The sequence below is a fragment of the Meleagris gallopavo genome, chromosome 1 (genome assembly GCF_905368555.1).
Source record: "Meleagris gallopavo chromosome 1, MGAL_WU_HG_1.1, whole genome shotgun sequence".
Taxonomy (NCBI): Eukaryota; Metazoa; Chordata; class Aves; order Galliformes; family Phasianidae; genus Meleagris; species Meleagris gallopavo.
The window spans coordinates 146,096,072-146,108,164 of NC_139404.1; the positions used below are offsets into that span (position 1 = coordinate 146,096,072).

A 12,093-nucleotide genomic window follows, 5' to 3' on the forward strand; every position below is an offset into this window, starting at 1 on the left:
TAGGTTCTATCACCAATCACTGAAGAGAAGAGGTCAGCACCTCTCTCTGTGGCACCCCTCATGAGGAACTTGGATATAGCAGTGAAGCTCTCTGTTTCCTCTTCTCTTAGTTAAAAAAAAACCAACAGATATCCTCATCCACTCCTCAGAAGGGAGGTAGTCATACCCTTGAATCCTTTCATCGTCTTTGTTGACCTCACTTGGACACATTCTAGTAGTTTTAAGCCCTTCTAATCTTGTGGATACCCAAACTGAATACATTTGAGATGAGACAGCACCAATACTGGAGGTCAAGCACTTCCTTTGACCTATGATCTATAGTATGTTTAAGGCATGCTAGGTTATTTTTGGCCCTTTAGAGAACCAGGGTACAATGTTGACTCATATAGAACTTACTATCAACCACAACCCCTAGATTCCTATTTGTGTGGCTGCACTCCAACCATTTAGAATCGTAGAATAATAGAATCATAGAATTACTCAAGCTGAAGATCTTCAAGATCATTAAGTTCAAATGCAACCTAACCATACTACCCTAACTCTAACAACCCTCCACTATATCATGTCCCTGAGCACCACATCCAAACTGATTTTAAACACATTCAAGGATGGTGACTCAACCACCTCCCTGGGGAGCCTATTCTAGTGCTTAGCAACCCTTTCTGTAGAAAAGTTTTTCCGGATATGCAAACTAAAGCTCCCCTGGTGCAACTTGAGACCATTTCCCCTTGTCCTGTCACCTGTCACCAGTGAGAAGAGGCCAAACCCTCTCACCGTAAGAACATTTTATGTATTTGAAGAGAGAAATAAGGTCTCCCTCAGCCTCCACTTCCCCAGAATAAACAGACCCAATTCCTTCAGTTGCTCCTTGTAGAGCATATTCTTCAAGACCTTCACAAGCCTTGTCGCTCTTCTTTGGACCTGCTCCAGCACCTCAATGTCCTTTCTGTATTGATGTGCCCAAAACTGAGCACAGTACTTGAGGTAGGGCTTCACCAGTGCTGAGTACGGGGGCAGGATTACTTCCCTAGTCCTTCTCACTACGCTATTCCTGATACAAGCTAGGATGTCCCTGGCCTTCATGGCCACCTTGGCACACTGCTGGCTCATGTTCAGCCAACTATCCATCAGTACATCAAGATCCCTTTCCGTCAGGCACCTTTCCAGCCATTCCTCCTTAAGCCTGTAGAGTTGCCTGGGGTTGTTGTGACCAAATTTATTCCCCAGTCTTTATGTAAAACTAGGATTACACCGTCCAAGGTGCAGAATCCAATGCTTGTTCTTGTTAAATTTCACATGGTTGATGATTGCTCACATTCCAGTCTATCAAGATCTCTTTGTAAGACCTCTCTAAACTGAAGAAAATCAATGAGTTCTCCTAATTTAGTATCACTTATTTACTTAGTGTGCACTCAACTCCTCAATTTTAAACAACACTGAAGCAAGTGGCTATCTAAAACTGAGCCCTGGGGGACATCCTTGCTGAACGTCGGTCTAATATAATCTCATTTACTACAATGCTTTGAACCTAACTCCAGCCATTGTTCAGTCATTGTGCTATGTAAATGTGTAGCTGTGCATTGGACTATTTGTCCAGAAGGATACTGTGAGAGACAGTATGAAAATCTGTTAAAACAGAAAAAGAAGGCGTTGGTTTCTCTTTTTCCACTGGGGGGTAGTTTTGTCTTAAAAGAACACTGTTAGTAAGTTAAGAAACTATATTGGTTTTGAACAATTACTATACTGACTTTCATGTTAGTCAGTAGTTTCCAGGATAACCTCCTCCATAGTTACACCAGGCATCAAATTGAGACTGGCAGGTCCAGAGTACTCTTACTTGCCTTTCTTGAAAATTAGAATAGTATTAGCAAGCTTCCAGTCAACTGTAGCCTCTCCAAATTCCCTAAGATCATTGATAAAGAACTGTGAGTAGCCTTCAGCCAACTCTTTCAGCAACTTAGGATGAATGCCATCATAGACTTATGTCCATTCATCTGCAGCAGCAAATACCATATACATTTAATATAAACTGGGAGCTCCTTCAATCCAGTACTCCAGGGGTCCAGCTTTTCCAAAATTCAGGGTAGTAGCTGTACTGGCAGTTTGTCTGTATCACCAAAGATTTTAAACTCAATCATCTTATGATTTCTATGACCAAAAAAAAAAAAAAAAAAGGAAAACACCTTTACTAGTTGTCTCCTTTATCACTTGTATCAAAAAGTTATTTTCAGCATGCTTCAGGAGCTTACTAGACCTGTTCTTGTCTGTTGTATGACATTCCATATTATATGATATCATGCATAACAATAAAGCTCAGGAAAAGGAGAGGGGAAACAGAGATGTTTGTAGTTATGATATTGTCTTTCCTAGTAACTGTTATGTGTGCTGAGACCTTCATTCTAGAATGTAGCTAAACATCTGCATGATAATAGGAAATAGTGAAAAAATTATTCTTTTTAATTTTGCACACAGCTTTGCTTCACTTGTTGAACTGTCTTTACCTCAACTGAAGAGTCAATTTTTTCTCTTCCAATTCACTATGCCATACCACTAGGTAACATGAACGTGTGGCTGGGATGGAGCTTGGCTTCTTGCTTGTGTAAAGTCACTACAGCCATTTAGAAGAGATCAGTCTAACTAGGAAATTTTACACATCTTTTTACAGCTGTTTAGCAATAAAATCCTGTCACAATTGTGAGTAAATAATGTTACTTAGTATCTCAAGATTTTCACATTCTGTGTTTTCTTATGAAATCATATAATACAGTAAACATCAATTCCAGGCAATAAAATGTAGACCAATAAGACCAGGACAAAAAGATAAATCTTAGAAAATTTTATGTGTTAACATTATATTTTAAATTAAGTTTAGAATCAAGGAAGTGAGGATTTTAAAATTTAATAAATAGTACTTCTGTAATTTACTAGGGAACCTCTAGAATATTTATCAGAAACAAGTTTTCCCCTATATTTGAAGAAAACAATAACATATCAAGAGAAATAAATAAACAAATAAATAAAAATACGTAACTTTCAGAGACTTCAGGAAAATGAAAAACTGAAATTGTGCATAATTACTGGTAAAAAGCCATATAACATACAAGATACATAATTGTCTCAAAAAATTACATTTTATTTTTGGATATGGAATTAGTGTTGTGTGTGTGTTTGATTTTACATGTTGAACACTATCCAATCTAATAAGTTTTTCTTGGATATTCATAAATAATTTTGTCATTCTATAATATGACAGAAAAAGTGACATCAAAGATTACATTATTAATTTGTGTGGTTCAACTTTACTCTAATTCCATTTCAATAAATCACTGTGAGCTCACATATTGGCAAAAAAAAAAAAAAAAGTATACTTTTTATATATATGCAAATTCATTTTTTGTTTTGCACATAAATTAATGCCTCTTTATATTTTCTATTCAGTTAAGAAGGCCTTTGCTTGTATTATCACCCAAGCCTTAAAATATTCTGAATTTCTAACTTAAAGACTGTCAGAACACATTATGTCAGTGCTGAGGGTGAGTAACCACAGAGCCAAAAATGGAAGAGCTGTGTGTTAAGACTCAAAGGTCTGGGATCAATTAAAAAAATAACTTTATTATTGAAAAAATTGGCTGCGGTTTTCATATTGTAGAATCCAAGGCTATCAGTGTTTGGAAGAACTTATGTGTTTAAAATGAGCTAATGGTAAGTCGCAAAAATGAAGTCAGCTGTTGTCTTGAAACTGGCACATAACTAAACAAAAGTTAATCATTTCAAAAAGGTAGTGATTTCTGTTCAACATCAAAGAACAATCAGTTCAGCTACAGTATTGCTTTCTATGATAGAAAACCTTATCCAGTACACCTTAACAAGAAAAAAAAAAAATTTCACTTGCAGAGGATTATACTTAAAATCTCAGTAGTCTTAATGAACACTGAAGAACAAAATTGGCAGGCAGATCTTTACAGTTGATCTGATTTATTTGATTAGACTTTGTATTATTATTATTTTGTGGGGGTGTGATTTGCAAGGTATGGATAGAATCAGAAAAGAAAGAGATGCAATATTAAAGAAGTGATGTAGACTACAAAGTGGGGATAGAATAGAACATGTTATAATGTAGTGTATTTCCATACTCAAGATTATGTTCTGTCTGCCTGATATTAAAAATATTGTTTCTCCTTTAAGACTCTACAAGATATCTGTGTTTACGAGGTGAATAAAATTATATATATAAATATATATTTAATTATCATAACTGAGGAAAGACTTCAGTTCTTTTGGAAAGCAATGATTGATGTTACTTTCTTTTTTTTCTCTTCTACCACGCAATAAATTCATTTAAGTATAGAGGAAATAATTTACAGTTCAGTTAAACATCTGATTAGGCATTATTATCACCTTTAATTTTCTTTGATTTTATGGATTTCAGCCAAGAAATTTGAATATCGCCAAACTTTTTTAGGATTAGTTTTAGGAAACTAGTTCCAAAAAATCCAACAGGTCACAAAACCATGCTTGATGCTTAACCATGTAGTGTCAAACTTCAAGCATTACAGCAGCTAAATTCGTTATTTTAACACAGTGCAAGTTTTGTATTATCTTGATACAAAAAATTAATAAATATATAAATTTCATTAATATTACAACTTATTTCAACCTTTAAAATAGTTTGTGATTTGCAGTTTTCAACATTTTCCTTTTGATGGGTGTTTATTTCTTAGAATGTTACAGAAGAGAACAGCATTCAAAGACTCAAACATATTATAATTTCATATGAATGTAAATGAATTAAATAATCTTTCAAGAAACAAGAAATTGTATTCCAAAAATGTTTAGTTATTGGACAGTGAAGAAGAATATTTTCAATAGCATGGATTTTCTCTTTATGTAGATAAAAATCAATTGTGAAATAATAGATCTAAATGCAATGTAGCTCTTGTCAATAATAGATGTCTAGTGATATCTTACTATAAACAAAACCGATGTTGGCTTACTTTTCCTTTCCTAATCAAAGAATAAGTATGTCTGACATATCAAATTTCAACAAGTAAGTCCAAATATACCTGACAAATATGCGCTTGAAATATTCTGATTATTTCCTGTCAATTTTTACGTGTAAATTGGATTGAATTCAGGATGAAAATTTGTTTATTTTAACAAAGAGGTTTTCCATTGACCTTCATGTGGATCATTGTTTTCTTAAATAATTCCAGTATCTAGTTGTAAGAATAAATACCAGCATCAATATAATCATATGAAAATTATTCAATGAGGTTTTTTTTCTTATCATTTTCAAGTATACTCTTCCAATTTCACACATTCTACTTTTTTATCTTTGTTCAAGGCCTACTTCACAATTAATAAGACCAGTAAGAGATTTCTTTTCATCTAACTCTCCCAAGAAATAAGACTGTGTGATTGAAATGTTCTCTTGATGAAGTAATTTCAGCATTCTGTTTGTATCAAATGTTGGCTTTACAATTTGTGATAAAAAGGATATTTCAAAATAGAGATATTTAAAATATTTCCATAAAATAAATTTGTGAGCCATAGAGATTTACATGGGTTATGGGACATTGGCTTCCACTATTGTCTTTATCACATTCTCAGTTGTTTGTTGACTTTGTTTTTTGTTGTTTTTGGTCTGTTTTACAAACCAACAAATGATTATAAGTAATCTTTCAGTTATTTCAAAGTTACCAAAACACATTTTATACTAACCCAACATCAATATTTCCCCTGATATGTTACAGGGATATTCCTCCTGGTATTATGTAGGATGTGTACTTGTTAAAATGTTAAAACTTTGTATTAACATCTGAGGCAAATGAGGATAACATGGGAAGGAGAAAGCAAAAGATATTTCAAAGTGTTATTAGATTTAGAACCTTCAGAACTTTTGTCTTCTGTTCTTTACACAGTTGTACATGACTGCAGTAATGGACAACAGTACTTCTGTTTGTTTGTTTGTTTATTTCTTTTTCTTTCCTTTTTTTTTTTTTCTTTTTTTGAGGGGGAGGTGGGATTGTCCTACAATCAATACAGCTGAATTTCTTCAAGGAATTCATTAAATTCCAATACTTCTGCACTTTATTTTCTGGGTTAATTTTAACATAACAAGATTTTGTTTATTTGTTTGTTTATTTAAGTAATTAATTAGTTCGTAATTTAAGTAATTATACATCTTTTCCACTTTATTTAGCTAAATTTTAATTTTATTAGCATTTTTTTCCAATGGATATAATTAGAAAACAGACTTTTTTAAAAAGCAGAGTCTTCCATTTTGGAGATTACTTTTCTGACTGACATGCTAAGTTCCTAAATCATGCTGAATTCTACTATAGATCTACCCAAACATTTCTGAATCTGTAGTCTAAAATTCAAATTGAGATGTTGCATTTCTGAACAGTATCAGGTTCCCCAAGAGAACGAGAAATTATCTCTATTCTGCAAATGGCTAGATTTAAATTTTGAAAATTTTGAAATTACAATGGGGCCTGTATATATAGTTTTGAATCTATGTTTTTTATCATAGAATGCATGATACTAGTAAGAATAGCTACACATTCTGAAAATTTGACTCCTATTTCTTCAAGATCAACAACATCTTCTACAGCCTCACTAAATTACTGGTCTTCTACATAGAAAGAAATAATGTGAGGTTAAGAGAACTAAGAAATGCAAAACTTTAGCTACAGAACTGAAGCAATCAGGAATATATATATATATGTATAAGATATATATATATATATGTATATATATAAGAAATAATAAAAAGAATTACTGTGATTTCACTTTTGGAGAATATAAACTATCCCAGTTTAACAATGATAAATAACACTGTCATGCTGGGGCTACCATAATTAATGCTAGAGAAAATGCATTGGATCCTATTGTTCTTTCACTGGATGCTTAGTCAATATGCATATAGGCAATGTATGTTTAATCATGTATATAGTGTACTGTCTTGTTTATGAGCTTGTTTAGGAACAGTAGTTTCATTAATAACGTAAAATATATTAGAGTGCTTTGTGCAAATGATTGCTCAAAGCCAAGCTCTCATTTCAGAATGTTTACTGTCAGTGACTGATAAGTTTGTGCTATGAGCAAGACTAGTGTGCTTAGAACTCGTGAATTTTGCCACAGACAGGAAAATAACTGTCATCCTTATTTTTTGCAAAGGTACTGAAATTGCTGTACATAAAGTCACAAAGAGAGAACAATCATAAAAATTAGCAATTCAATTCAGTATATTAGAGGAGAAAATACATGGTCAGAAAAAGAAAAAAAAAAGGCAGAATGATGTTTTTTAGTAAAATATAGATGCTTAGAAATTTAGAGATTTAGTTTATTGCATACTGAAGCAGAAAATATATTGCATGTTGATTGTTCAATATGCCTGAGTGAAATAATGGATTTTTTAATTGTGTAAACTCCTAAAAATAATTAGTTTGTTCAATAATTTCTTAAAGAGACAATGGAAAAATATGTATTGCTTTTAAAATTTGAAATCATCTTGATATGACAGCAAAATGACTGATTTTTCAACATATTAGGTAGTACTCTCTCTAGATTTTGGTTAATGATGACTCACATAACTAGAACAATGAAAGCGTTATGGATCAAATGCTTTAAATTTGCAATTACATTCGTATATTTTGTCTCTTTTTAAAGATCAAATTCATGTATGTTTCTTCTAAAATCAGAAGAAATAAAATTATTTTGTATTGAATACTGCACTACAAGAAGATAGTCATTTTTATGTTTTGATGCTCTGTCAGTTCACAAACTTTGAAATAGTAAAGCATTTAATTAATGTAAGTTGCACAAGCTTCATAAAACTTTTATTGGCAGAAATATTGTGTTCAGAATCAAATGCATATTCCTATGTTGTTATGAAGAAAATTGTGGGTCATTTAAGAACATAAAGTCTAAAAACATTATTTTTTATCACTTTCAAAGGTTTAGGAGATTTGAGATGAATGTTACGATTTATAGAAGTTTTCAGTGTTGATCCTTCCAGAAAAAAAGTTAACATCATTCTTTAAATTCCTTAAATTGTCATTAATAGGACTTTGTTTTATGTTTAGAGGTGATGGAAAAAAAGAAACATAATGATCCAACAGTGAATTTTGAAATTTGAACAGTGAGATGATTACTGTATTAAATAGATGGAGTGGAGACTACAAATAGTTACTTTCCCTTTGTGGTTCATAGTTTTTCTCTTGTTTCTAACATGAAGGGATAATAGATAAATAACACACAGCAGAAACAAAAGATTTTAAGGCAAATTAAGAGGCTGATATGTGAAATATTAGTGACAGACACCAGTCTATCCTAATAGAAAATGGAGATGTTGGTAAAAGATGTTTTAACCGTGTTAAGTGAGAGCTTTAAAGATTAAAACATAAGCTTGTAAAAAACGGAATTTTCTAATGTGGTGATGAAAAACGCGCCAGTTTTTGGATATCTAAACTGACATATTGTGAAGCCTTGAATCATAGAATCACAGATCACCAAGGTTGGAAAAGACCCAGAAGATCACCCAGTCCAACCATCCACCTATCACCAATAGTACTCGCTAAGTCATGTCCCTCAACACAAAATCCAAATGCTCCTTGAACACCTCCAGGGTCGGTGACTCCACCACCTCCCTGTGCCCATTCCAGTGCCTGATCACTCTTTCAGAGAAGTAGTATTTCCTATCATCCAGCCTAAATCTCCCCTGGCGCAGGTGAAGCCATTCCCTCTAGTTCTATCACTAGTTACATAAAAAAAGAGGCTGACCCCCAGCTCACTACAACCTCCCTTCAGGTAGTTATAGAGAGCAATAAGGTCTCCCCTGAGCCTCCTCTTCTCCAGACTGAACAATCCCAGCTCCTTCAGCTGTTCCTCATAAACCCTGTGCTCCAGACCCCTCGCCAGCTTTGCTGCCCTTCTTTGAATCCACTCCAGGGCCTCAATGTCTTTCTTGCAGCAAGGGGCCCAAAACTGGACACAGTACTCGAGGTGCACCAGTGCTGAATACAGGGGGATAATCACTTTCCTATTCCTGCTGGCAACACTGTTTCTGATGCAAGCCAGGATGCCATTGGCCTTCTTGGCCACCTGGGCACACTAGTGGCTCATGTTCAGCTGAGCATCAATCAATACCCTGTTGTAGTAGGCGTTAACAAGGAGTCAGGATGTGACAGGATAGGACCTCCCCTGCTCTGCTATGTAAGTCATCACACATGCTTAATGGGTGTAGATGAAGCACATAGGATATATAAGTCACTGTTTAGTCACAGTAAACGCCATTTGCAGCATCCTCATATTGGTGTCAGTGCTGTTATGGTCCTAGCGAGGGGAGATCGCTAGCCCCCGGCGGACCGGACGTCAAAAACGGGGACAACAAATGGTGCCCCATGTGAGGAACGTTGGCCCATCGCCCCCCTGATGTCCCCCGAGGTCTGGTGTGTGACCTGAAGTCCGGCGTGTGACCTGATCCTGGCCAGGATAGAATCGGTTGTTAAGGTATTGTTGCAGTTGGGTAAGGACTACAGCAGCAGGGATACGCCTTCTAAGAAGGAATTGGCTGCCATAGTGTCCCGCTTGGAGCGGGAGGGGGTGTGTGAGGACCCCAGGGATATTTTGAATCCCTAGAAGTGGGATGAGATTACTTTGCTGCTTGCGCAGCACACGATGAATGCCCAATCGGATGCCGAGCTTAAAACATGGGGTTTGGTGCTAGGGGCACTGAAAACAGTAAAGAAAGAGGGGGAGGTGACAGGGGCCATTCGACAGCTTCTCGGGCTTCCCCTGCCGGCAGGGGGAATTGACAGCGCAATTAAAGCAGCCGGTGGGGGCGGGAGCGCTCTGGGTAAGGATCCACAGTGTGTTAACGATCTCCAGAAAGGGGAGGATGTGGGGAGCAATATATCTTTTAGGTGTTCATGCAGTGCCGTACCCGGTGAAGGGGGACAAGATGGCAACTGCAGTTCAACTGCCGCCAGCTGTCCCTCCTGTGCCTGATGGAGGGGGACAAGATGCTGACTGCCTACTGCCGTACCTGGACCCATCCATTTGACTGCAGCGGCCACAATATGCTTTTAAGGAGATGAGAGAATGCGCGGCCAATCAGGAGTCTCCTTGGCAGATAACTTCTTATCAGTCAAGGACTGAGCCGAGGCGGGCAGGGAAGGGAGCGGACGCTTTATCAGCCTGACTCGGAGCTGAGGGAAGAGAACAGTGGGGGGGAGGCAGAAGCAGCTTCATATTGGGAAACTAAGAGAGGCACGTTAACAGACGAGAAAGATCAGAGCTAGTCTGATAGATGAAGGAAGATCATTGGAAGTTTTCCCGGTTATTGTAAACAATGGAGGAAACCCTGAGTGGGTACCTCTTGATCTGAAGGGCATTACCTGCCTGCTAGACTGCATGGAGAAGCGAGGCTTGAACTCACCCCTCACCCTGAATGCCTTAGAGGCCATGACATCTGTAGGTCCCCTTCTCCCTCACGACATAACGAATTTGATGCATATGGTGCTGTCTCCAGTACAGTATACATTATGGTCCTCAGAGTGGATGATAGGATTGCGAGCGGCTATAGGGGCTGCGGAATCAATTCCCGACCACCCATTACATGGGTCCTCATTAATTCACTTGGCGGGAATGGCCAGGGGAATGGAGACCCCCCAGGGACAAGTAGCCAAGCTTAGGCCAAGGGAGCTTATAGCGGCTACAGATGCGATGATACAAGCATTTAAGAGAATAGCCAAGGGTGTGGAGCCTGTGGACCCTTGGACCAAAGTGACCCAGGGGCTGACAGAATCATTCTCTGCTTTTGCGGACAGGCTTCTGAAGGCCATACAGGGGTCAGAATTCCCAAAATCGGCCCAAGGTCCAGCTATTATGGACTGTCTCCGGCAGCAGAGCCAGCCAGAGATCAGGGAACTTCTCCGTGCTGCTCCACAGCTTAGTACGCCTGGGGAGATGATCAAGTATATTCTGGATAAGCAAAAGGCAGCATCTCTGACCAATGAAGGATTAGTGGTGGCTATCATCACTGCAGTTGGGACACGACAGCCCCAGGGGCCATGTTATGGGTGCATCCAAATGGCAAATTGTCTGATTGCGTGTGGTACATGAGGATTGCAGGGCCCAGCCAGGGGGCCGATAGAGCCAATATGTTGGAATTGCGGAGGCCGTGGCCATACCGCCCACCAGTGTCCAAGTAAGAGCATGCTCGGGAGAGATGGACACCAGCAGGGAAACGAAGGTGGGAGAGTCCCCTTGGCCCAGAGCCCCCCCCCCCATTACCCCCCAGGTCCTTCCCTCGAGTTCATCATGGGCCCACAGTGGTGCTGACACTGGACTGTCAGGATCGGCTCCTCGTTAAGATCATGGTCTCGTATGCTGGGGACTTACCCCCCGACTACGCAGGCCCACGGTCTTTATTTGTTACTGCACTTGTTGATTCTGGGGCAGATGTCACAGTTATATCGGATCAGGAATGGCCAAGTGACTGGCCATTGATTCTATCTTGTGCGGTGGTGGGTGTGGGAGGTTCTCTCCCAGTAAAGAGGGTAAAGTCGAAATCATGTCAATAAACAGGGACAGGACCGTTGAAAAACCTGTCCTGATAACTCCCTTTGTAGCCCAGGTGCTGGGTATGTTATTAGGGAGGGACTTCTTGAGGGGGCTTGGGGCACGCATTACAAATTTATGATTAGGGCCACTGTCTGCCAATTGTCTGCCGCTCATGCTATTCCATTATGCTGGAGATGGGATGTCCGCCCTGTCTGGGTAGATCAGTGGCCCCTTTCACGTGATAAGCTTGCAGCCCTTAAATATTTGCTTGCTCAGGAGCTTCATCTTGGGCATCTTGAACCCTCACTTAGTCTGTGGAATACCCCTGTGTTCGTCATTAAGAAACGGTCAGGGGCCTATCACCTGCTACATGATCTACGTGCGATTAATGCTCATTTGGTCCCCTTTGGAGCCATACAGCAAGGTGGTCCTCTTTTATTAGCCATTCCCAGAGGATGGTCTTTAGCAGTAATTGATCTTAAGGATTGCTTCTTTTCCATTCCTCTGGCAGAGGAAGACCGG

At 38.3% G+C, this 12,093-nt stretch overlaps 1 protein-coding gene across 1 annotated transcript; it reads left to right on the forward strand.

Moving 5' to 3' along the window:
- Positions 1-10,322: 10,322 nt before the first annotated feature.
- LOC146545675 (uncharacterized) lies at positions 10,323-11,130 on the forward strand. The gene has a single exon (XM_085226528.1). The coding sequence runs from the start codon at positions 10,420-10,422 to the stop codon at positions 11,128-11,130; it is 711 nt and encodes a 236-aa protein (XP_085082654.1). The 5' UTR covers positions 10,323-10,419.
- The last annotated feature ends 963 nt before the right edge of the window (positions 11,131-12,093 follow it).

Excerpts from the sequence above, each read along its gene's own strand:
- LOC146545675 (XM_085226528.1), top strand. The coding sequence starts at position 10,420 with ATGGAGAAGCGAGGCTTGAACTCACCCCTCACCCTGAATGCCTTAGAG.